The sequence below is a fragment of the Oncorhynchus masou genome, chromosome 24 (genome assembly GCF_036934945.1).
Source record: "Oncorhynchus masou masou isolate Uvic2021 chromosome 24, UVic_Omas_1.1, whole genome shotgun sequence".
Classification (NCBI taxonomy): domain Eukaryota; kingdom Metazoa; phylum Chordata; class Actinopteri; order Salmoniformes; family Salmonidae; genus Oncorhynchus; species Oncorhynchus masou.
The window spans coordinates 38,454,494-38,482,274 of NC_088235.1; the positions used below are offsets into that span (position 1 = coordinate 38,454,494).

The window sequence follows — 27,781 nt, forward strand, 5'->3', positions numbered from 1 at the left end:
TGATTCAAAATGGTCAGTAATCTGTTTGTTAACTTGGCTTTTGAAGACCTTAGAGATGCAGGGTAGGATAGATATAGGTCTGTAGCAGTTTGGATCTAGAGTGTCTCCCCCTTTGAAGAGGGGGATGACCGCGGCAGCTTTCTAATGTTTGGGAATCTCAGACGATACGAAAGAGAAGTTGAACAGGCTAGTAATAGGGTTTGCAACAATTTTGGCAGATACATTCATTTTAGAAAGAGAGGGGCCAGATTGTCTAGCCCGGCTGATTTGTAGGGGTCCAGATTTTGCCGCTCTTTCAGAACATCAGATATCTGGATATGGGTGAAGGAGAAATGGTGGGGACTTGGGCGGGTTGCTGTGGAGGGTGCCGGGCAGTTGACGGGGTAGGGGTAGCCAGGTGGAAAGCATGGCCAGCCGTAGAGAAATGCTTATTTAAATGTTCAATTATAGTGGATTTGTCAGTTGTAACAGTGTTTCCTAACCTCAGAGCAGTGGGTAGCTGGGAGGAGGTGCTCTTATTCTTCATGGACTTTACAGTGTCCCAGAACTTTTTGAGTTTGTACTGCAGGATGCACATTTCTGTTTAAAAAAGCTAGCCTTAGCTTTCCTAGCTGCCTGTGTACATTGGTTCCTAACTGTCCAGAAAAGTTGCATATCACGTGGGCTATTCGATGCTAATGCAAAACGACACATGATGTTTTTGTGCTGGTCAAGGGAAGACAGGTCTGGAGTGAAACAAGGGCTTTATATATTCCTGGTTCTACATTTTTTGAACGGGGAATGCCTATTTAAGATGGTGAGGAAGGCATTTTTAAAGAATAACCAGGCATCCTCTACTGTCGGGATGAGGTCAATGTCATTCCAGGATACCCCGGCCAGGTCGATTAGAAAGGCCTGCTCGCAGAAGTGTTTTAGAGAGCGTTTGACTGTGATGAAGGGTGGTCGTTTGCTCGCAGACCTATTACGGATGCAGGCAATGAGGCACTGATCGCTGAGATCTTGGTTGAAAACAGCAGAGGTTTATTTGGAGGGTGAGTTAGTTAGGATGATATCTATGAGGGTGCCCGTGTATACGGATTTGGGGTTATATCTGGTAGGTTCATTGATAAATTGTGTGAGATTGAGGGCATCAAGCTTAGATTGTAGGATGGCCGGGGTGTTAAGCATGTCCTAGTTTAGGTCACCTAGCAGCACGAGCTCAGAAGATAGATGGGGGGCAATCAAATCACATAGGGTGATCTATATCAAGCGGCAACGGTGAGAGACTTGTTTCTGGAAAGGATCATTTTTAGAAGTAGAAGATCAAATTGTTTGGGTACAGACCTGGATAGTAAGACAGAACTCTGCAGGTTATCTTTGCAGTAAATTGCAACACAGTTCTATCTTGTCAGAAAATTTTACAGTTAGGAATGGAAATGTCAAGGTCTTTGGTGGTCATCCTGAGCCAAGATTCAGACAGGGCTAGGACATCTGGATTGGTGGAGTGTGCTAGGGCAGTGAATAAAACAAACTTACGGAGGAGGCTTCTAATGTTAACATGCATGAAACCAAGGCTTTTACAGTTGCAGAAGTCAACAAATGAGAGAGCCTGGGGGTTGGGAGGGGAGGTAGACACTGCAGGACCTGGATTAACCTCTACATCACCAGAGGAACTGAGGAGGAGTAGGATAAGGGTACGGCTAAAGGCTAACAGAACTGGACGCCTAGTGCGTTCAGAACAGAGAGTAAAAGGAGCATATTTCTGGGCACGGTATAATATATTCAAGGCATAATGTACAGACAAAGGTATAGTAGGATGTGAATACAGTGGGGGTAAACCTGTGTATATAGTGATAATAAAAGAGATATTGTTTCTAGAAATAGCATTTAAACCAGGTGATGTCACTGTGTGTGTGGGAGGTGGAACTAAATTGTTAGCTAAGGTGTGTTGAGCAGTGCTAGAGGCTCTACAGTGAAATAAAACAATAGTTACAAACCAGAACAGCAATCGACACGGCATGGTGACGTTAGGGAAAGGCATGCGTAGCCGGTTTGTAGTTGTCCACATATTCTAAGTCAGAACTGTCCAGAGTAGTGATGTTAGACAGGCGGGCAGGTGCAGGCAGCGATCGGTTGAAGAGCATGCATTTAGTTTTACTTGTATTTAAGAGCAATTGGGGCCACAGAAGGAGAGTTGTATTGCATTGAAGCTCGCCTGGAGGGTTGTTAACACAGTGTCCAAAGAAGAGCCAGAAGTTTACAAAATGGTGTCGTCTGCGTAGAGGTGGAACAGCGACTCACCAGCAGCAAGAGCGACATCATTGATGTATACAGAGAAGAGAGTCGGTCCAAGAATTGAACCCTGTGGCACCCCCATAGAGACTGGTGATTGACAGAGTCGAAAGCATTGACCAGGTCAATGAATACGGCTGCACAGTATTGTTTCTTATCGATGGCGGTTAAGATATCGTTTAGGACCTTGAACATTATGAAGGACTATGGGCCAAATAGGTACATTGCATTGTATTGTGTTGTATGATGCAAGAAACCACTTTACAAAATAAAGTAATTATTATTACCCATACAGAGAATTAGACAATGTTGGCTACCCCTATTGCTATTGGCTTATTCACATATTCAAGCCTGTCTCAAAATAGAACATTGTCCCTTTAATTAAGACATAAGCTTTTTACCTGACTGACTTTTTAAAGAAATGTAGCCTACACTTTTGTGCTCTTGTGGGAAGCAGTAACTCCCATTTTCTGTCCTACACTTTTCTATAACTGGACTAATAACTCACTAACTAGCAAAGAATATCAACTAATGTTCACACGCCAGGCTTTGCTCTCTGATCTGAACTGATCTGAAAAGCGCATTCACTCGCTGGTGATTGAAAGACCGCTGGTGGTCTACAATACCCCCACCCCATTTCTTCTGCTTGGCTCATGTCTAAGTCATGAAGAACATACAGTATTTTCACTTATGTGAATATAAAACATATTCACACATCAGACAGAACTAGTGTGGTACAGGTGTTCTCCAGCAATCCCCAGTACCATCAATTCAGCTTGCAAGGGGGACTAAACAAAGGCAGTCAAGAATGACCTGGGTTGGGTTGTATTGTATAGACACTGTCTAGACATGGCAAATGCCTACATTTATCATTTTATTCAGTACACAAACACTCACAATGCTTATACTATATACACTGAGTGTAAACAACATTAGGAACACCTGTTTTTTCCATGATATAAATTGACCAGGTGAATCTAGGTGAAAGCTATGATCCATTATTAATGTCACCTGTTAAATCCACTCCAATCAGTGTATATGAAGGGGAGAAAACAGGTTAAAGAAGGATTTTCAAGCCTTGAGACAATTGAGACATGGAATGAGTATGTGTGCCATTCAGAGTGTGAGTGGGCAAGACAAAATATTTATGTGCCTTTGAAAGGTGTATGGTAGAAGGTGCCAGGCATACTGGTTTGTGTCAAGAATTGCGATTACTCTGGTTTTTCACACTCAACAGTTTCAAGTGTGCAGTGCTTAATTTGTCAATTGGGAGGTGCACGAACAAAAAGTGAACCGAGAGGGGGTGACCTGGGGGGGCTCTGGGATACCAGAATGCATGAAAAAAAATCACCTATATAATAAAGCATTGGGTGCATTATCATCACTTTTGCATTCTGGCATAGAGCAGTAGAGTAGAGGCTCTTGCAGTAGTTGCACACATGGCGAAAATATGGCCTTTTATTAACACATTTCACGAAATTATATATTATTTTAGAAGACTGGAGACGTTAACTGTCACACCCTGACCTTAGTTATCTTTGTTTTCTTTATTATTTTGGTTAGGTCAGGGTGTGGCGAGGGTGGTTTGTTTTGTTTTTGTATTGTCTAGGGGTTTTGTATGTCTCTGGGTTTATATGTCTATGGTTACCTAGATTGGTTCTCAATCAGAGGCAGCTGTTTATCGTTGTCTCTGATTGGGGACCATATTTAGGTAGCCATAATCCTTGGGTATTTTGTGGGTTCTTCTTCTATGTTTAGTTTTCTGTTCTGCACTTCTCATATTAGCTTCACGGTTTGTTTTGTTGTTTTGTATAGTTTGTTAAGTGTTCTTTCTTTATTAAAGACGTATGTATGCTTACCACGCTGCGCCTTGGTCTCCTCCGTACAACGACTGTGACATTAGCAGAATATTTTTTAATAGCTCAGAAAAAGATCCAAACGTCATATTACTTTGACACTGACAAATTGAGAATCTGAGAGTCAAAACGACTTTGTCTTGAATCCATCAACAGCCTAGGCCTACGTGTGTGAACACATATTGTACAATATGAGGAAATTATAGTCCTAAAAAAGCTTTCCAGTCTCACTGACTCAACCAATGATGCATAGCAGCCCACTCACAGGTGATGTTTATCGCTCTTGTTTTACTTTGTAACACAATGCTGTTCGCTCAATAGGCCTATTTGGGAATTGATACCGTGGTAGCGTACAGACAGCTAGATTAGTCTTCTCTTTTTAGCAGGATCCGTTTGCTTTCCAACCTGTGTTTTCATGCGATTGTAATTGAAATATTGTGAAAGGCCTGTTTTTGCTGCATCCTGTTCACTGACAGATTTGCAGCGCAATCGTGTAGATATTCCTTCTGATAGGGCTACACACAATCCACAGCTATTTTTTTTTAAATAGGCTATTGATCCTCTGTGTCTAAGTTATAAGCATACTCTTGGTGTAGCCTAGTATTTTGAATTAGTTCATTTCTTTCTGAACAGACAAAAGTAATTCTATAACTTTGGCAAATGTATTTCAATTTATCAGGGATGCTGCGGCATCTCCAGCACCCTTCCCACAGCTATGATTCTATAAGGAAATCAATTATGAAGTGCAACCCTGGAGAGCTGAAGGTTGCAGACTCTTGTCCATCAGAGCAGAGAGAGGAAGAGAGATCATATAAAGAGAATCTCATTCTAGTTCTGAGAGATAGGCCTACAGATAGGCTTCTCTCTCTCACCAGAGCAATAGCCAGACTACAATGTTGCGCAAAAACATGTAAGCTAAACCCGGCCGGCACAACAGAAATCAATTCTTAGAATATCAGGCACATTTTTACATTACATTTTTTAGGGTGCAGGAGAATTACAGAGGAGTCAACTTGAATTAACGCTGGTTGCTTTTATAATAATTTTTACATTGCAAACAGTGATGCCATGAGAGGTACTGGATCCTGGCAAATGAGTTCCGAAACCAAACAGCCCTTAACTTGAGGTGCCAGATCCTGTTCTGGCAGAATCGGGTTAAAATGAAGCACTGCCCATGTGTGTCAAGAATGGTCCACCACCCAAAGGACACCCAGCCAATTTGAAACAACCGTGAGAAGCATTGCAGTCAACATGGGCCATCATCCCTGTGGAAGGCTTTCAACACCTTGTAGAGTCCATGCCCTGACGAAATGTGGCTCTTCTGAGGGCAAAAGGGGGTGAAACTCAATATTTGGAAGGTGTTCCTAATGTTTTGTTCACTCAGCATAAATGTAATCAAATTAGTTAGCATGCACTGTTAAAGCTTACGTACATATTGCCATATTATAAAACGTGTAAAGGCTCCTTTAAATTTGATAGAAAAGACCTCCATTGTCTACATCACACAATTGAACTTTGAACTCTCAAAGAAGAAGAGGTGGGTGTGGCTACCTATCTGAAACAGGTTTATGGCAGCCCCTGTGCTGTGAGCAAGTTTAAAGCCTAAGCTATTTGCATGTGAACTGGAATCCACACCCTCCATCCACAGAGTGCTTCTCATGTTGAGACACCTCCTTGTCTTTGTTACTTTCAGTTGGCAGATATAAGCTTTTCCTCCAATACGGCTTAACAGTCAGCAGAATACATTGAAAGATGCCGGACTGGGATTTATTGGGAAACTACAAGATACATTTTCTACAACTCATACTTTTAATGTAAGTAACTGCAAGAGAGTTTAATATTAGACTGTTGTGACATGGAATGTAGAATATGCTTTCAAATAATTCAGTGGACTATGAACTAATAACGATAGGCATATGAGCTAAGAAGCATAATAATGTGCATAATCTCTATTCATTTAAATATTTTCTCATAAAAAGTAATGTTGAGGAAATATAATATACAATCAACTGGACACATTGCATCATCACACAATAGCAGTGAAAGGCAGATTCCAAAACATTGGTTTAAAAGCCCAATAGGGAAAACTTGACTAACTTGACTAAAACTAGGAGTAGAAAACAATTTTGTTTGTCACATGCTTCGTTGTAATGAGTGCTCTGAGAGTCGGGAAGGGAGTGAGTGTTAATAAACAAAACAAGAAACCCAAACACACCGATATGAATCAGAGTCAATAACATCTGAGGAAAGAAGCAAGGGAATTAACAGATATAAGGAAGATAATCAAGGAGGTGACGGAGTCCAGGTGAGTGTCAGGAGGCACATCAACAGCATCATCCCAGAAACGCAATACCCACTCCAATTCGCATACCGCCCCAACAGATCCACAGATGATATAATCTCTATCGCACACCACACTTCCTTTCACACCTGGACAAAAGGAACACCTACGTGAGAATGCTTTTCAATGACTACAACTGAGCATTCAACATAATAGTGCCCTCAAAGCTCATCAATAAGCTAAGGACCCTGGGACTAATCACCTCCCTCTGCAACTGGATCCTGGACTTCCTGGCGGGCCGCCCGCAGGCGGTAAGGGTAGGTCACAACCCATCCGCCACGCTGATCCTCAACACAGGGGCCCCAGGGGCCCCTCTGTACTTCCTGTTCACTCATGACTCCACGGCCAGGCACAACTCCAACACCATCATTGAATTTGCAGATGACACACAGTGGTAGGCCTGATCACCGACAACAAAGAGATGGCCTATAGGAAGGAGGTCAGAGACCTGGCTATGTGGTGCCAGGACAACAACCTCTCCCTCAACATGATCAAGACAAAGGAGATGATTGTGGACTACAGGAAAAAGGAGGACCGCGCACGCCCCCATTCTCATCGACGGGGCTGCAGTGGAGCTGGTTGAGAGCTTCAAGTTCCTTGGTGTCCACATCACCAACAAACTAACATGGTCCAAGCACACCAAGGCAGTCGTGAAGCGGGCATGACAAAACCTATTCCCCCTCAGGAGATTGAAAAGATTTGGCATGGGTCCTCAGACCCTCAAAAGTTTCTAAAGTTGGACCATGGAGAGCATCCTGACTGGTTGCATCACTGCCTGGTATGGCAACTGCTCAGCCTCCGACCGCAAGGCACTACAGAGGGTAGTGTGAATGACCCAGTACTTCACTGGGGCCAAGCTTCGTGCCATCCAGGACGTCAATACCAAGCGGTGTCAGAGGAATGCCCTAAAAACTGTCAAAGACTTTAGCCACGGCAAGCGGTACCGGAGGGCCAAGTCTAGGTCCAAGACGCTTCTAAACAGCTTCTAACACCAAGCCATAAGTCTCCTGAACATCTAGTCAAATGGCTACCCAGACTATTTGCATTGCCCCCCCCCCCCCATCCGCACCAGTGCCACTCTCTGTTGTCATCTATGCATAGTCACTTTAATAACTCTAACTACATGTACAACTGAAGTTGGAAGTTGACATCCAATTAGGTTGGAGTCATTTTTCAACCACTCCACATATTTCTTATTAGAAAACTATAGTTTTGGCAAGTCGGTTAGGACATCTACTTTGTGCATGACAAGTAATTTTTACAACTATTGTTTACAGACAGATTATTTCACTTATAATTCACTGTATCACAATTCCAGTGGGTCAGAGGTTTACATACACTAAGTTGACTGTGCCTTTAAACATCTTGGAAAATTCCAGAAAATTATGTTATGGCTTTAGAAGATTCTGATAGGCTAATGTATATAATTTGAGTCAATTGGAGGTGTACCTGTGGATGTATTTCAAGGCCTACATTCAAACTCAGTGCCTCTTTGCTTGACATCATGGGACAATCAAAAGAAATCCGCAAAGATCTCAGCAAAGGAATTGTAGACCTCCACAAGTCTGGTTCATCCTTGGGACCAATTTCCAAACGCCTGAAGGTACAAAAGTATAAACACCATGGGACGACGCAGTTGTCATACCGCTCAGGAAGGAGACGTGTTCTGTCTCCTAGAGATGAACGTACTGTGGTGCAAAAAGTGCATATCAATCCCAGATCAACAGCAAAGGACCATGTGAAGATGCTGGAGGAAACAGGTACAACAGTATCTATATCCACAGTAAAACGAGTTCTTTATCGACATAACCTGAAAGGCCGCTCAGCAAGGAAGAAGCCATTGATCCAAAACCGCCATAAAAAAACAGACTACAGTTTGCAACTGCACATGGGGACCAATATCATACTTTTTGGAGAAATGTCCTCTGGTCTGATGAAACAAAAATAGAACTGTTTGGCCATAATGACCATCGTTATGTTTGGAGGAAAAAGGGACTGACTTACAAACTGAAGAACACCATCCCAACCGTGAAGCACGGGTGTGGAAGCGTCATGTTGTGGGGGTGCTTTGCTGCAGAAGGGGCTGGTAAACTTCACAAAATAGATGGCATCATGAGAAGGGAAAATTATGTGGATATATTGAAGCAACAAGACATCAGTCAAGATGTTAAAGCTTGGTTGTAAAAATGGGTCTCCCAAATGGACAATGAGCATACTAAAGCATACTTCCGAAGTTGTGGCAAAATAGCTCAAGGACAACAAAGTCAAGGTATTGGAGTGGCCATCACAAAGCCCTGACCACAATCCTATGGAACATTTGTTGGCAGAACTGATAAAGCGTTTGCGAGCAAGGAAGCCTACCAACCTGAATCAGTTACACCAGCTCTGTCAGGAGGAATGGGCCAAAATTCACCCAACATATTGTGGGAAGCTTGTGGAAGGCTACCCGAAACCTTTGACCCAAGTTAAACAATTTAAAGTCAATGCTACCAAATACTAATAGAGTGTATGTAAACTTCTGACCCACTGGGAATGTGATGAAAGAAATTAAAGCTGAAATAAATCCTCTCTCTACTATTATTCTGACATTTCACATTCTTAAAATAAAGTGGTGATCCTAACTGACCTAAAACAGGGAATTTTTACTAGGATTAAATGTCAGGAATTGTGAAAAAACTGAGTTTTAATGTTTTTGGCTAAGGTGTATGTAAACTACTGAGTTCAACTGTACATACTACCTCATCTAACCGGTGCCCCCACACATTGACTCTGTACCAGCAACCCCCTATATATATTGTTATTTTTTAATGCTGCTCTTTAATTACGTGTTACTTTCATCTCTTATTTTTATCAATTTTTTGTTTTACTGCACTGTTGGTTAGGGGCATCGTAAGTAAGCATTTCACTGTAAGGTCCACACCTGTTGTATTCGGCGCATATGACTAATACAATTTGATTTGATTTAGATTTGATTTGATTAAGACTTTCCCAAACCGGATACTTTGTTTGTATCCCCCAGGGCAATTTAACTAATCGCAGAGGCTGTTCCAAAACTTTGCCAGCAGAAAAGAGAAAAGAGACACTTGGAGCAGACTTTTAGTCCAACTCAGGAGGCGCGCACACCACCAACCGCTTCCGAGTGTATTACTCGCTAATGTTCAGTCTCTGGATAATAAAGCTGACGACCTCAGGGCAAGGATTTCCTTCCAGAGAGACATCAGGGATTGTAACATACTTTGTTTCACGGAAACATGGCTCTCTCAGGATACACTGTCTGAGTCCATTCAGCCAGTTGGGTTCTCAGTTCATCGCGCAGACAGGAATAAATATCCCTCTGGGAAGAAGAAGCGAGGGGTGTATGTTTCATGATTAACTTCTCATGGTGTGATTGTGATAACATACAGGAACGCATTACCTTTTGTTCACCCTACGTAGAATACCTCACAATCAAATGCCGACCGTATTACCTCCCAAGATAATTCTATACGGTTATAGTCACAGCCGTGTATATTCCCCCTCAAGCCGATACCACGATGGCCCTCAAGGAACTTCACTGGACTTTATGCAAACTGGAAAACACATATCCCGAGGCCTCATTTATTGTAGCTGGGGATTTTATCAAAGCAAATTTGTGGAAAACGTTACCAAAGTTTTATCAACATATTGACTGTAGTACTTGCGCTGCTAGAACACTCAAACAATGCTACTCCAACTTCCGGGATGAAAGCTCAAACCATCGCATTTAACCATGGCAAGTTGACTGGGGATATGGCCAAATACAAAGTGTAGTTATTCGCTCCGTACGTCAATCAAACAGGTAAAACATCAGCATAGAGACAAAGTGGAGTCGCAATTCAATGGCTCAGACACGAGACATATTAATCAACAAGTCTGTACAAGCTGGGCCAGCTGCAGTTAGTAGTTTAGAACACAGTGTGCTTCTGACAACATGAACACCTATTTCTGATGTGTACATTCTGACAGCTAGAATGTCTATGTATTGAAATTAGCTAATTACATAGTTATTGGTTAACCAAAAAACAAACTAAGGGAAACTATTACAACATAACACTACACATGTCGTTCCACGAATTGAGTGCCTTTTGGTTAGTTAAACTATGTAAAAAATAAATATTTAAAAATGTAATTTATTTCACCTAATTTAAACATTCTGTCATAAATGCTCAATTTCATAAAAAACACATTGTTCCATCTCAATAGGTTAAATGAAGATACTATAAAGGGACTAATAAAGTTATATGGTTGACAGAAACTGTGTTGACAATTTCCTCTTAAATCAGTCACAACTCCCCTGGTGATAGGGGAATGGAAGCATGTTGTGTGTAACACGGAAGGGCAATTGAATGCATGCTTAACTTGGTAAAACATGATTAGCCTATCTATCTATGGAGAACAGGGTTGATGTGTTGTGCCCACAAAACACCTGAAAATTGCCAAAAATATTAAAACCAACTCACCTGATTTTACAGTATGATTATTATTTTTTTTTTACCTTTATTATACTAGGCAAGTCAGTTAAGAACAAATTCTTATTTTCAATGACGGCCTAGGAACAGTGGGTTAACTGCCTGTTCAGGGGCAGAACGACAGATTTTGTACCTTGTCAGCTCGGGGATTTGAACTTGCAACCTTTCGGTTACTAGTCCAATGCTCTAACCACTTTGGTTTGAAAACGTAATTTAAAAATAAATATTTTTACCATGTTAAAACAAAAGTTTGATTCATATAACATGATTAATCACTAATCACATGCAATAAGTACAAATATTTTAAAGAAGTACTCAGAAATGAATTCCCCAAAACAACAAAACACCTACAGCGTTACAATGATGGTGAAAACTCAGGGAAATCTTGGGGTTAAGTGGGATATAATCTTCCTAGAAGTTAGACAAACATGAACCGGGAAAATACTTAAACAGGGATTTTCAGTGAAAACACATTTTATTTCAATGAAAACACTCACTATCGCATTGTTTTTCTAACACGTTGCTTCTTGTCCATTTGACTTCCAGCGTCCACCATCTGTAACAGGGCTCGCTTAGACATTGTGATGATGGAATCCGAACAACTCTCCCTGCTGTCCTCCTTGAATGGAGAGTTGCAGTCTGAGGATTACATTCATCCCCACTATAAGGAGGCTTATCGCCTTGCTATCGATTCCCTGGTGAATGGCGGCAGAGAGAGCTACCAGGAGTTCCTCAAGGCCGAGCGGATAGGGAGCTTTCTCTCAGAAGATGAACTCCACTTCATCACTACAAATGCCTCACACCCATTGCCTAGCAGCCACACAGAAGAAATCAACGGACCAGCACTGGACACTCCGGCCAGCAAGTCCTCAACTGGGACGTACTGGCCTGTGCACTCAGACATAGTAACACCCGACCTGGAGTTAGGATGGCCGATGGTCATGCATGATAAACTCCAAACCAATATAGATCTGCTTTTCCATCCACCCAGACTAAACAGCCCCACCATCAAAGAGGTGATCCGTAAACAGATTCAGGGTGCCAGACAGGTACTGTAATCCTGCAATGCATTGTATCAACAACAATGGTAATGCTAATGCTTGTTTATGGAGTGCAAATCACAATATTGTATTTTTGAAAGCTGCTGATAGTACCTTTGTGGACTAATAGTAGAAAGCCTCATGTTTAGCTAATATTGCCTGCTCCCCAACCTGGACTGTCTCTTTGTGTGTGAATGTGATAGCTCAAGAATCACAAATGTAAACTATTACAAGACAAAGTGACAAATTCAATAACCAGATTCCTGGCCCCATTTTATTTACAGCACAACTCCCTTTCCTCCCAGAGAAAAATTATACATGTTTCCTTTTCACTAGTCAGTAGTGTCTGAGGAGGTCAGGGCAGGTCTATAAAATCAGGTTTTGCAACTTACCTTCATGAGTAAAAGTATAGGTGCCCTGCAAAGGAAATTTTTAGGTTACTTGCGTAACCCCAATTTGATGAAAATGTGAGTGGGATGTGTCACTTATGGGAAATGCTTAAGGGTTGTTAACAAGCCCACCAACATTCTCGACCTTGTCTCTCTTCCTTGCGCTCTTGCAAGCAGGGAAAGGTGGTGACAAATATTATTCATATTCTCATAGAACCGGGGTTACGTTTCCTTTCAACGTGTCACTTAAAGCATATGGCCAACACCCGTAATGCAGATGTTGCAATAGCATCGCCCCTCAGAGGCTTCGACACTGAGGGAGAATGCCCCAGGAAGATGCAATGACATCCAGTCGGTAAAGACTTCAGAAACTTATGAGGGCTGGCCCAACATGCCATAGCGCAAATATCCCATAAGGAGATGTTTTACAACAGTGCCTAAGAGGTAGCCATACCTCTGGCGGAACAACCCATTCTGGGCTGTTACCCTTGCTACTATATTTTCCAATGGAATAGCCTCCACTATCTCAAGATAGCTGTTGGAGGTGTCCAAAAAACACCGAAGTCATTGTCACTCTAGAGCAATACTGTCGCTTTAATCCAATCAAATGCACCAGGCACATTCTGGACACAAACGGTGGAGAAGCTCTACTTCCGTAAACTGGGTGAGAGGTACCCAGGAGGACCCTGGGCAAACTGAAGGCATGAACGGTGGGTTGACAGTGAGTGCAGCCCACTCACTTGCTTTGAAGGCATATGGCAGACAGTAGAGTGGGTTAGAAAGAGAAGTATTACATCTCCCCGATTTCCAGCGCCTCAAGAGTCCTCAAGCCCAATAGAAGGGTCCCAGTGATGGAGCTAAAAGCTTGGAGACTGGTTTTGTGTTAGCGACACGCACCATAAAAACGACATAACAGAGGCTGTTACCCTACTGTGCAACTGTCGAGGCCTGTGTGACAGGTGAGATAACAGTTAACTGTTCCTTTAGAGATCTTCACGCTGTCCAAAAAGGTCCTGCAATGAAGCGTAGAAACCTTGCAAACAGAGGGTTAGGGTTAGAAAGGGTTATGAATGATCTGTGTACGTTACACCATTTCTCCAAAAAACGCAGTGTCTCTTTTTCCAAAAAGTGAACGTATAGGAGGGGCACTGGAACTCTTGATTGTGAAAGATTTTGAGTTGCCGGCTTGTCTCATTCAGATTTATCCTCCCACTGGTCATCCCCAGAGTACCATGGCTACTGGGTGAGGGTGGCAAGTCTTTACGTATGTTTGGGTCTGCAGATCCCTGCGTAACAATGGCTATCATTTACATTTACATTTACATTTAAGTCATTTGGCAGACGCTCTTATCCAGAGCGACTTACAAATTGGTGAATTCACCTTATGACATCCAGGACTGGTTATAAAGCAGGAGAGTGATCTCTGCTAACCAGGGCCTGTGTTAGGTCTCTTCCCTGCCTCGCTCACTTAGAGTAATGGCACCTGGTAGTAAAGAGGGGGGTGCGTTACTGTGTTGCTCGTGCACTAGACGGTTAGAGGTGAAAATGCCATAAGGCGAGGGAAATGGTTGGCCATAGTAAAAGGGCAAATGGCAATCTGTCATCTAGCATTGTATGTCTGAAGAGACCCGAGGGAGAGTGGACATGCTGACTTCCATCCCTGGATAAAACCTGAGAAGGTGCTGAGGGTCCAAGGGGGGTAAAAACACTTGGGGGTAAGAATGCACATCCTCCATCATCCCATGTGAGCAATGTCATGCAAGTGTGCTGTTACAAAGGGAATGTTGTTTTTCCCCCAATGCAGATATTCCTCACCACTGTCGGGCGAGACAGAGATGGGGACGGGCGGCTTATGTTAAACCCGAGAGAAACGGGTAGGGCAAGGAAGCCGTAGGCTTTGCAAACTATCCTCCTCTGCTGCTTAGGGCTGTGCCCTAGGTTGGCTGGCCCATCCTGCCCCCCTTAGGGTGGTTAAGAGAGTGGAACTTTGCTGTGGCCACAACAAAGGACTGTTTAACTCCAAGTTGCCCTGGTTTAAGAGCTTAGCCTGGGTATTGTCAGTCTGCTGTGTTGCCAGGGGTCTTGGGCCAACTTGGTACCCCTGCCATGCTGTGAGGCTGGGGTGAGTTGCAGTGACCAACGGGCTGCCACAGGGCCTGGGTTTGTGGGGCAGGCAGAAGTTGAAGGCTTTGCTTTCTTTCTTACGCATGTCACAAATCTGCAGCTTGGAGTAGCATGTCACACTTCTGCCGCTTGGTGTCGACAGCGGGGTTAACCTCTCTGGGATATGTGGGACGCTAACCGAAGTCTAACTGCCCACACACGGTTCCCTCCGGCCAGCACTGTGCTAGCTACAGCGCACCATAGCAAAGGTAGCTGTTAGCTAGCTAACGCAACACTAACCTCGCGGCTGTAGTGTGCCCACGTTGCACACCCTAGGTAGTATTAACCGCAAGGCTTCTACTAGCTAGCTTACGCCTACTAAAGCCGAAGAGCTTACACATTGTTTTTACAACAGGAATCTTAGCATAGCCCTATTCTGCATAATGGCCACTGCTTCTCCATCCCAAAACGAGCCTAGAAAAGCACTCAAACCCTTCCTCGGCCGGTGGCTGAAAGGGGAGGGGTTAGAGACAGCAAAGCATTTTAACCTCCTTCTCAAACCCACTCTAGAGTCATTTACAATGCTGACAGGAGTTGTGGTTCTCGAGTTCTTCCTGAGCATGTTACCTTCCCAGGCAATGTATGCATTGAAGGTGAAAATCCTTCCCTGCAATCATGGAGGATCAAGCAGAAAAACATGGGGGTTTGAGTGCTTTTCTAGGCTCGTTTTGGGATGGAGAATCAGTGGCCATTAAGCAGAACAGGGCTATATTTTTCAGGTAAATATTCTCCCACGACCGTAGAGCTGTGAGGCTAACCAGTTGGTCTAGTTAACATGAACGAGTAAATGCAGGTTTGAACCAGATGAGAGAAGAGTGCCAGCAATACTGGTACCGTGATTGCAGGTAGTAGTGCTGGTGTGGTTAGCTCGCTCTCCTAGAATTTAGAAAGTCTACAGATCAGTCTGATTTTATTGAGAAATGAGGTCAGCAAAATGGATATGTACATGTACAAGTATTCGCCAGATGAGGTGGGTGTGTACATAGGTAATACTCCCATCCATATGTCAAACCTGTCACAGGGAATATGGTAAACACAGAGTGGCCATAGCTTGTGATCACACACTAAGTCACTCCTTGAGATACTATACAATATATAGTTATATTTTTAAAGGAAGCACAATGTAACATATTATGAACATCTTCCAACCAGGTCTAATAATTGTATTTTTATTTTATTTTTTACTAGGCAAGTCAGTTAAGAACAAATTCTTATTTTCAATGACAGCCTAGGAACAGTGGGATGATTGCCTGTTCAGGGGCAGAACAACAAGATTTGTACCTTGTCAGCTCGGGGGTCAGGGGGTTAGCTCAGGGGTTTGAACTTGCAACCTTCCGGTTACTTCCAGTTACTAGTCCAACGCTCTAACCACTAGGCTACCCAGCCGTCCTAATGTTAGGACTCGGACACATATATTGTAATGTTCTGTGTTTTTTTTCTGATGAACATTTACTTTGATATACTGAGTAATTTAATAACCTCTGGTGACTCCCCATCCCGCATGAGGGAGCGTAATCATCAATTGACACCAATTAGCATAACGCAACGGACATAAATATTCCTAGAAAATATTCCTATTCATGAAAATCACAAGTTAAATATATTGAGACACAGCTTAGCCTTCTGTTAATCACCCTGTCATCTCAGATTTTCAAAATATGCTTTACAGCCAAAGCTAGACAAGCATTTGTGTAAGTTTATCGATAGCCTAGCATAGCATTTTGTCCAGCTAGCAGCAGGTAACTTGGTCACGGAAATCAGAAAAGCAATCAAATTAAATAGTTTACTTTGATGAGCTTCGGATGTTTTCACTCACGAGACTCCCAGTAGATAGCCAATGTTCCTTTTTTCCAAAAATATTATTTTTGTAGGTGAAATAGCTCCGTTTGTTCTTCACGTTTGGCTGAGAAATCGCCTGGAAATTGCACTCACGAAAACACCGGAAAATATTCCAATTAGCTCCATAATATCGACAGAAACATGGCAAACGTAGTTTATAATCAATCCTCAAGGTGTTTTTCAAATATCTATTCGATAATATATCCAACGGGACAATTGGTTTTTCAGTAGGACCGATTGGAATAATGGCTACCTCTGTATTTTACTGGGAGCCATCAGGTGACCAGTTGCGCAATGTAGCCGCTTACGGGTATTCTTCAACATAAATGCGTAAAACTACATAACAATGCTGTAGACACCTTGGGGAATATGGAGAAAAAGTAATCTGGTTGATAGCCCATTCACTGCTCAATAGGGACGCATTGGAACGCAGAGCTTTCAAAAGATGAGGCACTTCCAGATTGGATTTTTCCCAGGTTTTCGCCTGCAATATCAGTTCTGTTATACTCACAGGCAATATTTTTACAGTTTTGGAAACTGTGTTTAGAGTGTTTTCTATCCTAAGCTGTCAATTATATGCATATTCTAGCATCTTGTCCTGACAAAATATCCCGTTTACTACGGGAACGTTATTTTTCCAAAAATGAAAATACTGCCCCCGAGTCACAACAAGTGACACAAAAAAGGGATCAAAGCTTTCACCTGGATTTACCTGGTGGGTCTATGTCATGGTACTGTACATAATTTGAACTCTAAAACAACAATTAATAAACATGTTTACACTTTATTTTATTGAGAGTGGGATACAGGTACACTACCGGTCAAACCTTTTAGAACACCTACTCATTCAAGGGTTTTTCTTTATTTTTACTATTTTCTACATTGTAGAACAATAGTGAAGATATCAAAACTATGACATAACACATATAGAATCATGTAGTAACCAAAAAAGTGTTAAACAAATCAAAATATATTTTATATTTGAGATTCTTCAAATAGCCACCCTTTGCCTTGATGACAGCTTTGGCACACTCATGGCATTCTCTCAACCAGCTTCATGAGGTAGTCACCTGGAATTCATTTCAATTAACAGGTTTGCGTTCTTAAAAGTGAATTAGTGGGATTTCTTTCCTTCTTAATGCATTTGAGCGAATTAGTTGTATTTTGACAAGGTAGGGGGTATACAGAAGATAGCCCTATTTGGTAAAATACCAAGTCCATATTATGGCAAGAACAGGTCAAATAAGCAAAAAGAAACGACAGTTCATCATTACTTTAAGACATGAAGGTCAGTCAAAACGGAACATTTTAAGAACTTGCAGTCGCAAAAACCAGCAAGAGCTTTGATGAAACTGGCTTTCATGAGGACAGCCACAGGAATAGAAGACCCAGAGTTACCTCTGCTGCAGAGGATAAGTTCATTAGAGTTACCAGCCTCATATATTGCAGCCCAAAGAAATGCTTTACGGAGTTCAATTAACAGACACATCTCAACATCAACTGTTCAGAGGAGATTGTGTGAATCAGGCCTTCATGGTCAAATGTCTGCAAAGAAACCACTACTAAAGGACATCAATAAGAAGAAGACACTTGCTTGGTCCTAGAAACACGAGCAGTGGACAGTAGACAGGTGGAAATTTGTCCTTTGGTCTGGAGTCCAAATTGGTGATTTTTGGTTCCAACCGCCGAGTCTTTGTGATACGCGTTGTGAGTCAATGGATGATCTCCGCATCTGTATTTCCCACCGTAAAGCATGGAGGAGGAGGTGTTATGGTGTGGGGGTGCTTTGCCGGTGACACTGTCTGTTATGTATTTAGAATTTAACCTCTTGAAACTCCCCATCCCGGATCCGGGATTGTGACTAAGCCTCAGGCTCATTAGCATAACGCAACGTTAACGATTTCTGAAAATCGCAAATAAAATTAAAATAATGCGTTTGCTCTCAAGCTTAGCCTTTTCTTAACAACACTGTCATCTCAGATTTTCAAAATATGCTTTTGAACGATAGAAATTGACTAATTTGTGTAAGAGTATGCAAAGCTAGCATAGCATTTTGTGTAGCATGTAGCACGCAACATTTTCACAAAAGCCAGATAACCAAATAAATAAAATCATTTACCTTTGAAGAGCTTCTGATGTTTTCAATGAGGAGACTCCCAGCCACATACCAAATGCGCAGTGTTTCCTGAAAGCGTCTGTGTGTAGGAGAAATCGTTCCGTTTTCTACATTGCGCCTGGCTACCGAAACGAACCGAAAATGCAGTCACCTACAACGTGAAACTTTTTCCGGATTAACTACATAATATCGACCGAAACATGGCAAACGTTGTTTGGAATCAATCCTCAAGGTGTTTTTTCACATATCTCTTCATTGACATGCAGTTCTTGGAAGCTTGCTTTTCTCTCTCTGCCCCATGGAAAAATACTGGCAGGTGACTTTTGCGCACCAATTTCGGCGCAGGACACCGGGCGGACACGTGGTAAATGTGGTCTCTTATGGTCAATCTTCCAACGATCTGCCTACAAATACGTCACAATTCTGCAGACACCTTGGGGAAATGACAGAAAGGGCAGACTCATTCCTCTTGCGTTCACAGCCATATAAGGAGATCATGAAAGACAGAGCCTCAAAAATCCTTGTCATTTCCTGGATGCCAAGTCATCTTGGTTTTGCCTGAAGCTCACGTTCTAGGGCACGCACAGAGAAGATATTTGTATTTCTGGACACGTCAGAGTGTTTTCTTTCGAACAGTAGCAATTATATGCATAGTCGAGCATCTTTTTGTGACAAAATATCTTGTTTAAAACGGGAACGTTTTTCTTCCAAAAATGAAATAGCGCCACCATAAGTGTAAGAGGTTAAGGCACATTTAACCAGCATGGCTACCACAGCATTCTGCAGCAATATGTCAGGTAAAGACACTAAACAGAAAACAAGACCCCACAAAACCCAAAAGGAAAATGACAACTTATATATGATCCCCAATCAGAGACAACGATAAACAGCTGCCTCTGATTGGGAACCACACTCGGCAAAGAACAACAAAATACAAAACATAGACTTTCCCACCGGAGTCACACCCTGACCTAACCAAACAGAGAATAATAAGGATCTCTAAGGTCAGGGCGTGACAACTTTTTTGTTTACTACAGGATTCCATATGTGTTATTTCATAGTTTTGATGTCTTCACTATTATTATACAATGTAGAAAATAGTACAAATAAAGAAAACCGTTGAATGAGTAGGTGTTCTAAAATGTTTGACCGGTAATGTAGGTGGGAGCAACAGTGGGAAGGATGGACGTGGTGATTGAACCGCCAGTTTCCATTTGGGTGTCATATGTGACATGTGCTTGGGAGTGTTACCACAGCTCTACACAATCCCTCATACTTTAATTCACTAAAGATCCAAAAGGTGGGTCCATCAACACTAAGGTGTTACAATGGTATGCTAATTATTTAATAAATCATCATGTTAACCATAACCTTTTTTGTTATTTTCCCTTCTTTCCTTACAGGTTATTGCAATTGTAATGGACATTTTTACAGATGTGGATATATTCAAAGAAGCGGTTGATGCCTCCATCAGAGGAACTCCAGTTTATGTGCTTCTGGATGAATTTCATCTGCAAAGCTTTCTCTCAATGGCTGAGAATCAAGACATCCAAATCCCAAAACTTAGGGTACGTTCACATCCTCTGTTACAATGTTAATTCATCTACTTAGAGGTTGATAATCAAAAGTATCGCCTGATCCTCCTCTCATCGTATATACAGTATTGATTTGTCCTTGTTTTTTATTTTCACCAAAGAAAACAAGTGACTATCTTGAAGTTATTGAGGGATGATGATGTTTCGGCAACGTGAAAATAAGAATTCCAGCATATGGTACCTCTGTATCTGATAGATAATGTACTATGCGAGGTGCAGCAGTGGGGAGGGTGAAGGTTATTGCGGTGTCTTGTGTTATATACTGTAGATGGATTTCAGAATGAACCTGAACCACTGAAAACTTAATTCTCACTCTATCTTGCAGGGCGAGGCAGTTTACAGGTTGAGGTAGTTATTACCAGAGGTATTTAGGACACAGCCAAAAGAGTTATGCTTTCTTGTCATAGCATTTTACAAGGCTGCAATAAAGCTCTCTCGCTATTTCAGAGAGTCAATATATCTTTCATGCGAGAATACTGATAATAATCAGGTTTTGCATAAAGCGGTGTATTACCGTAGAATGGTCTTGCTAAGATGCCACTTTGACTGTCTGGGTCTACAGAACATGAGAGTACGCACAGTGAAGGGGCAGGATTACATCTGTCGTTCAGGAGCTACATTTCATGGAGCAATGGAGCAGAAGTTTCTATTGGTGGACTGCCAAACAGTGGTGTACGGATCATACAGGTAAATGGAACTAGGAGGCCAGTGGTTCAGAATAAGGATTTCCCCATATTGATTAAACTGTTTTTTGGCTATAAATACAATCTACTTTATTGAGTCATTGTGATCTTTTTTCTTTGTATTGTAATTGTGACTATTTGAACAGGTTAAGGATTAAATAGATAATTTTCTGGCTTTTGACCCAAATCTTATTTGTGTTTTTACCTCTGTGATGTAAATAATGCATGGAATATAAGTATGAAAGCTTGGACAATTTAAAGATTTTTAGAAGTTCTGTTCAATGTTACTTTACAGGGCTTTCTCTTTTCAAAAAGAGTAACAGATAAAGCAATATTAATGTTCTACTTTAGACAGCCAAAGGCTTATCTTTGATAGAAAAATGTGCCATAACATAGAGATGAATTAGAGATGCTAAGGGTTGACAGTAGACAATTTATTGATAATGCAAAACTGTTTACCTTAGTTGACCTCGTGCATAGACTGAGCTGAACATGTCTGTTAGAGTTGACATTTGACACTGAAGTAATTGCTGCTCTACGTTTCTTCTACTCCACCCAGCTTCATGTGGTCCTATGAGAAAATCAACCTGAGTATGGTGCAGGTCATAACAGGCCAGCTGGTGGAGTCCTATGACGAGGAGTTTCGAACGCTCTTCGCTCGCTCCTCCATGCCAGCAGTTCTCGCCCCTCCCGAGGGTGTGCTACTAGAAAGGAATGGAAGGAATGCTCTGGCAAAGTATGCTTCTCAATCCAGCCAAGCCTTTGAGAGGAAGGACCAGTTGAGACATACCCTGGACACAGTGTATAGGAAAGCCTGTGAGAGAAAATTGGGCATGACAAGCCCTATCAGAGAGATGGAGGAGAGACTTTATGAGGAGGAGCCATTTCAACACAGACCCATTGTAAATCATGGTGTGAGTGTTCAAAAACACATCCATCAGTTCCAGTCTGCAGAGACTGCAAACTTCCTGAAAAGACACAGTTATGCTGGGGAGAGACAAGAAGTCTTGCATGTTCCACACAACACAAGGTATGGGGCAAGCAACTGGAATGTGGCTGGAGATGAAGGTTATCACTGCGCCCCGGGAAGAAGCCCCTTTTCCAATGCTATGGATGACAATTCTCAGGGGGCACAGATGTACAGAGGTCACAATATTTGGCAGTCCTACCACGGAAATGACAAACACGCCCGCTCCATGCAGCAGAACATACCAACTTTGGAGCACACGGCTAAGTCCTTCTTGCGGACATATAGGATAGAGTCTTACCTCAATAACACTGACACTCCTATTGGGGAATCGTGTGATTATCTGGACCAGTATGAAGCTCTGGAAAACAAAGCTAGCTCATTCATTCCCTCCAGAGTTAGGTCATCCCTTGTTTTCAAGTCCACTATTCCAGAGCAACCGGAGACAAACAGTTACTCAAAAAACTCTTCCATACGTCAGGTCGATCCCTATGCAAGGCAAAACAATGCACCGTATTACTCATCAATGCAACGGAATCCAGCAACATCAATGGAAAACAGAATGAGACAGGATGAGTTTATAATGAAGAAGCAAAGTCTGCAGATTTTGGATGATCCCAGGAATAACATTGGCTATGGCCCAGGAAGAGATCCACATCAGTCTGTCTATGCCAGCCTGGGCAGAACCAAAGGGGGGCTGGTAATCAAAAACCCTGAGCTCCTCCAAGACAACTGGCACAAAAGGCACAGTGTGGCAGACCCAAAGTCCAACATAGACTACAGAGACAATAAAGAGTCCTCCAGTCACATGTATGGTGGAGCCTTTCAGAGTAAACAGGCAGATGGTGGTGGAATAAGAGTGGGTGCACAGAATGGAGGATATTCTTCAAATCTGAATGAGGATCAGAGATCTGTCTCTCAATATGATGTCAAAAACACAGTGGACATAAAGAGACCCCCTCTTTCCATTTGGAAAGAGCCTCCCTCCAGATCTGTGTCTGCAGCAGCCCTTGATATGAACAGCAAAGAGCCCACTTACAAGTCCACCAGTACAGCACTGGGCTCACCTCGTTTCCTCAAGAAGAGCTCCAAGAAAATCAGATCGCTGCTCAACATACCAGAGAAAAAAGAGGGTTCCCCTCTAACCAAGGAAAATGTCATTCCAAAAGGGGGTGGTAGCTCAGACACCATAGTGACTGGGGAAGAAGAACAAAGACCAAACAGAGAGAGGAAGGTTGCATCGCAGAGTGGCACCGCAAATCCAATCAGATCCCCTACCAGGATAAAGATGGACAAGAACCACTTTGCAGATGATATAGGTAAATCATCAGCCCCTCGTTTCAGCACTGACGAGCTGCAGCAAAACCCTCCTGCCAGAGCTACATCCATTAGGACACAGGGGCAGCCTACTGCCATTGATGAAAGACATGAAAGGGCAAGCCTTGCATCAGGAAACTGGCGTAGCGATCAGGGGGGCAGTAGTCGTTTGTATAGCAGATTTGAGCCTTTCTGCTCATTTGAGAAGAAGCAACTCCACTCTTTACAATCTGCAACAGACCCTGCACCCATACATGCACCAGAGAGGACCAAGAGCATGCACTCTGCTAAAAGTAACGCCAACAATGAACAACACAACCACACTGGTCAGCAGACAACTAGCCACCATGAAAACAAACTGGGGAAATTTATACAAAGAGTAGGGAATTTCATTCACAAAAATAAGTAGCAGAAAAGAAAGTTAGCATAGTGAACCAAGCTTACTGGTTGAATGATGACATTCAAAAAAGCAATCAAATTGTTGACAGATTGGACACAGTGTACTGCACCATTAAACTTGAAAACTGTTCACATGAATAGCTGGCCATACCAGCTACCATACCATTACATTTCTCACAACACCTGTATCCACAACACATGCAACCAAGAACAAAATATAACTTTATTTTGCCAAAGCATTTACCAAGAAAGCTAGTCATCAAAACACGCTGCAATAATGACAAAGACTGGGGCGGCAGGGTAGACTAGTGGTTAGAGCATTGGACTTGTAACCAAAAGGTTGCAAGTTCAAATCCCTGAGCTGACAAGGTAAAAATCTGTTGTTCTGCCCCAGAACATGCAGTTAACCCACTGTTCTTAGGCCATATTTGAAAATAAGAATTTGTTCTTAACTGGCTTGCCTAGTTAAATTAAATAAAGGTAAAAAATAAACTGAATATATTTTCAGAAAACTTAACGTGTGTAAATATTTGTTTTAACATAACGGAACATTTCTGTGGGGAATGGCCCTAGCCCTCACCTTCCAATCCAACAGGTCCCAGACGTGCTCAATGGGATTGAGATTCGGGCTCTTCGCTGTCCATGGCAGAACACTGACATTCCTGTCTTGCAGGAAATCATGCACAGAACAAGCAGTATGGCTGGTGGCATTGTCATGCTAGAGGGTCATGTCAGGATGAGCCTGCAGGAAGGGTACCACATGAGGGAGGAGGATGTCTTCCCTGTAACACACAGCATTGAGATTGCCTGCAATGACAAGCTCAGTCCGATGATGCTGTGACACACCACCCCAGACCATGACGGACCCTCCACCTCCACCTCCAAATCGAGAGCTCCGACTTTCCAACCTGAAGTTCACTGATGTTGTCACGTATACTCCTTCTCCGGCGCTCAAGGTTACCAGGCTGCTCATTATTATGCACACCGCGAATCAAATCAAATTCCAAATCAAATGTTATTGGTCACATACACATAGTTAGCAGATGTTACTGTGAGTGTAGTGAATGCTTGTGCTTCTAGTTCTGACAGTGCAATAATATCTAACAAGTAATATAACAATTCCACAACAACTACCTAATACTCACAAATCTAAAGGGATGGGATAAGAATATGTACATATTAATATATGAATGAGCGATGGCCGAGCATAATATATCCCATTTAGCAGACGCTTTTGTCCAAAGCGACTTACAAGTCGGCTGGGGCCACTACTTTTACATATGGGTGGTCCCAGCGGGAATCGAACCCACGACGCTTGGCGTTGCAAGCGCCATGCTCTACCGACTGAGCCACACAGGACCCTTCAGAGGCAAGATGCAATAGATGGTATAAAACACAGTATATACATATGAGATGAGTAATGTAAGATATGTAAACATTATTAAAGTGACTAGTGATCCATTTATTAAAGTGGCCAATGATTTCGAGTCTGTATGTAGGCAGCATGATCAAATCATGATGACTTCATTGATCTTCAGGTCGTAGCTCTAGAAAGAGGCCGGATTTGCAATTCTGAGTTGGATGCCCATTCAAAACGTATTTTTCCAGTCAGAGCTCGTTTATTCCTGACTTCCCAGTTGTCTTCAACTCACTGAAGTCAAGTTTTCATAGTTCCAAGTTAGTTGTTTTGAGCACGGCACAAATCATGCTTCATTGACGGCATGGCCAATGTTGAATGTTTATCATTTTAAACTTGAAAAAGAGCCCCTTAATCCCAGATTTGGGAGCACACAGCCATTGTCACTGATTCCAAACCACCCATTGATGAATTTGCAATTCCAACTTGTTGTGTAATGTTTATGAGCACCGATACATTTTATATATAATTTCTCTTCATTATTTCTCTTCATACAACAAGGATTAAAAAGGATTTGCCAGTAGATTGTCGACCTGATTCATGATGATGACTACTAGCTAAGATTTTGAAAGTATGATGTTGACATGATCAGTCCAATCAAAGTTACTGTACATATTACGTGATTTGACATAATTTTATCTGTGGCCAATGACCTTGAGCCTTCTTGGATGGGCACTTATAATCTAACTCTATGGAAGCACCCAAGGGGCTACAATTGTCGAGGTCTACCCTTAGACTTTGTGGTGACGTAGTGTCTCCATGAGTGACAGAACACTGAGCCAATCACGGCGCAACACTCTTGTATTTTCTACTGGCTTGCCCCACCACCACAAATGGAACTAAACTAGGCAGAAAAACCTGCATTTTGGTGGTAATAAGAGGTGGATTAATTCGGGTGGGATTGTGTAGGACTTCACGGAAGGCCCAGGCCCCAGAACCACGGCACGCTACTGGCACCCGCAAATGAAAAACTGTTGTATCTATTTTGTGCTGTTACATTTTTATTGATGTTTCGTTTCGTGTCTGATATGCTCAGGGTGCTGATGCATATCATTTGCGGCGTGCATCATGAGCAGTCATTTTAGTCTTTTTTCATTGAGCTGTGAGAACCCATATTAGCCTGGGTTGACTTGGCATGGGCTGACTGCCAGGAGCCTACCAAAGGATGCACCGTGTCCATTACATTGTAGAAAAACGCACCTCTAGTCCAATCCGTTCAATAGGCTATCCATATTACTGAAACTTCATCTTATTCTTTCTATTTCTATGGCGGATTCCAGGCCGCAATTTATAGAACATGCCAAAACATTGGAGATAACAATAGATGACAAAGTCAAATATATACTAATTTCCCTTATTCATCTGTTGCAAAGTGTTCCCTAATGCTTATGACAAATACATCTCCAGAACCAGCCATAGTCGAGCCAGCTGGCTAATCTTTGAATACATTGTAGCAACAACAGAAAACATTAACTAGCTAGATAAGGTTAGCATGCTAACTAGTTACACTAACAACTGTCAGTGCTCTACTTGTTATTTCTTCACTCCACTTGGAAATCACCACAATGTTCCCACCCCCAATTCATGAATATCTATTAGCAGCCTGTGTCATTCTTCGGAGGTGGAACCTAAACGAGAATTTCCACTATAGGTCAGGAATTACATAGAAATAGGGACAGCATTGCCCTCTGGTGGGGCCTTTAAAGCTATATTCCTACAATTCTACACATTTCGCCATGACTTATGCCATGTTATTATCATATCTGAATGAGAATGACTAACAAAATCTATGGGGGACACCTGAAAGTCAGGGCCCCTGGGCACGTGCCCGGTTAGTATTCGGTCATGATTACTACAAGTTTAGATAGCTGGCTAGACTAACTACCAATCTAAAAATGTACATGGCTCATTGTCAGGTAATTGAGTGACTGACATAATAAGAGAAACTGCTGATGCAAAACCAAATTTCGAAATTGCACCTGATGTATTTTACTATTCTTACTCTCAATAGTAAGTTGAGACCCAGACCCAGAGTTCCAAAGCGACTGCTTATGTCGTTTAGGCCTGGAGCTGGCCTTGGGTGTCAAAGATAGTTGCAGTATAGTTTCAGGTTTTCAAATGGTTTCATTAAGACCTACATAACCAGGTGAGGAGAGTTCCTAACTAATCAGTGAGCTGAACTGATCAATCAGGTACAAGGGAGGAGTGACCTTGCAGACACTCGGACCTCCGTGGAATGAGTTTGACACCTGTGGTCTAAAGTTACAGTATGCCTTCTTTGCAGTTCATTCCTGTCAATGATTCAATTGTTATTTCTTAAAGTATAGAATGTATTCTTTGTTCCACTGAACCTTTCTGTAATGGGAACCATATATCATCACAATCTCATTCCATTTGACATGCTTTGTCTCTGACAGTTCTGTCTTGCCACTCATTTTAGCTTCATGCACAGTAACTACAAGCTCATGCATGTTACTGATATATATGTTCATAAAAAAAGGCTTCATAAACACATGAGCTTTACATTTAACATAATGTGTAGTAAATATTTATTTAAATGTTTTTTCTTCTGTGCATCGCATTGCGCTGCATTCATGTCTGAAATGTAAATATAAATAAAGCTTGATTTGTTTCGATGTTTGTTTCCCCTTGGCATTTTACAAATTATCACCATGATTCCTACCTTAGCACCGCCCTATCAAGATCAATGTCACATTTATTTACAAGTCAAATTTCATTCTCTCAACAGCTGATGTCTACCCCAAGGCTTATCACATCTGTTTCTTCATTGCCACATACTTTGCGCCGCTCTGTCTTATGGTTCTGGCATACATACAAATATGTTATACGCTGTGGTGTCAACAGGTATCTATGTAAATTCATGTCTGTGAACAATAACAT

The 27,781-nt window shown here is 42.1% G+C and overlaps 1 protein-coding gene across 2 annotated transcripts; it reads left to right on the forward strand.

The window, feature by feature from the left end:
- The first annotated feature begins 5,755 nt into the window (after positions 1–5,755).
- On the forward strand, positions 5,756–27,516 carry LOC135512146 (protein FAM83B-like). Of its 2 annotated transcripts, XM_064933854.1 has the most exons (5): positions 5,756–5,941; positions 11,502–12,004; positions 19,906–20,070; positions 20,660–20,784; positions 21,340–27,516. In XM_064933854.1, the coding sequence occupies exons 2-5, from the start codon at positions 11,540–11,542 to the stop codon at positions 23,471–23,473; spliced, it is 2,889 nt and encodes a 962-aa protein (XP_064789926.1). In that variant the 5' UTR covers positions 5,756–5,941; positions 11,502–11,539; the 3' UTR covers positions 23,474–27,516. The 2 variants fall into 2 exon arrangements, with proteins under 2 accessions (XP_064789926.1, XP_064789927.1); XM_064933855.1 differs by lacking the exon at positions 11,502–12,004.
- The last annotated feature ends 265 nt before the right edge of the window (positions 27,517–27,781 follow it).

What these genes read in the sequence shown, in the direction of transcription:
- LOC135512146 (XM_064933854.1), top strand. Translation starts at nt 11,540, where the DNA reads ATGATGGAATCCGAACAACTCTCCCTGCTGTCCTCCTTGAATGGAGAG. An exon ending in AGATTCAGGGTGCCAGACAG is followed by an intron (nt 12,005 to 19,905) that starts GTACTGTAATCC and finishes CTTTCCTTACAG; the next exon opens with GTTATTGCAATTGTAATGGA. An exon ending in GTGGTGTACGGATCATACAG is followed by an intron (nt 20,785 to 21,339) that starts GTAAATGGAACT and finishes TACTCCACCCAG; the next exon opens with CTTCATGTGGTCCTATGAGA.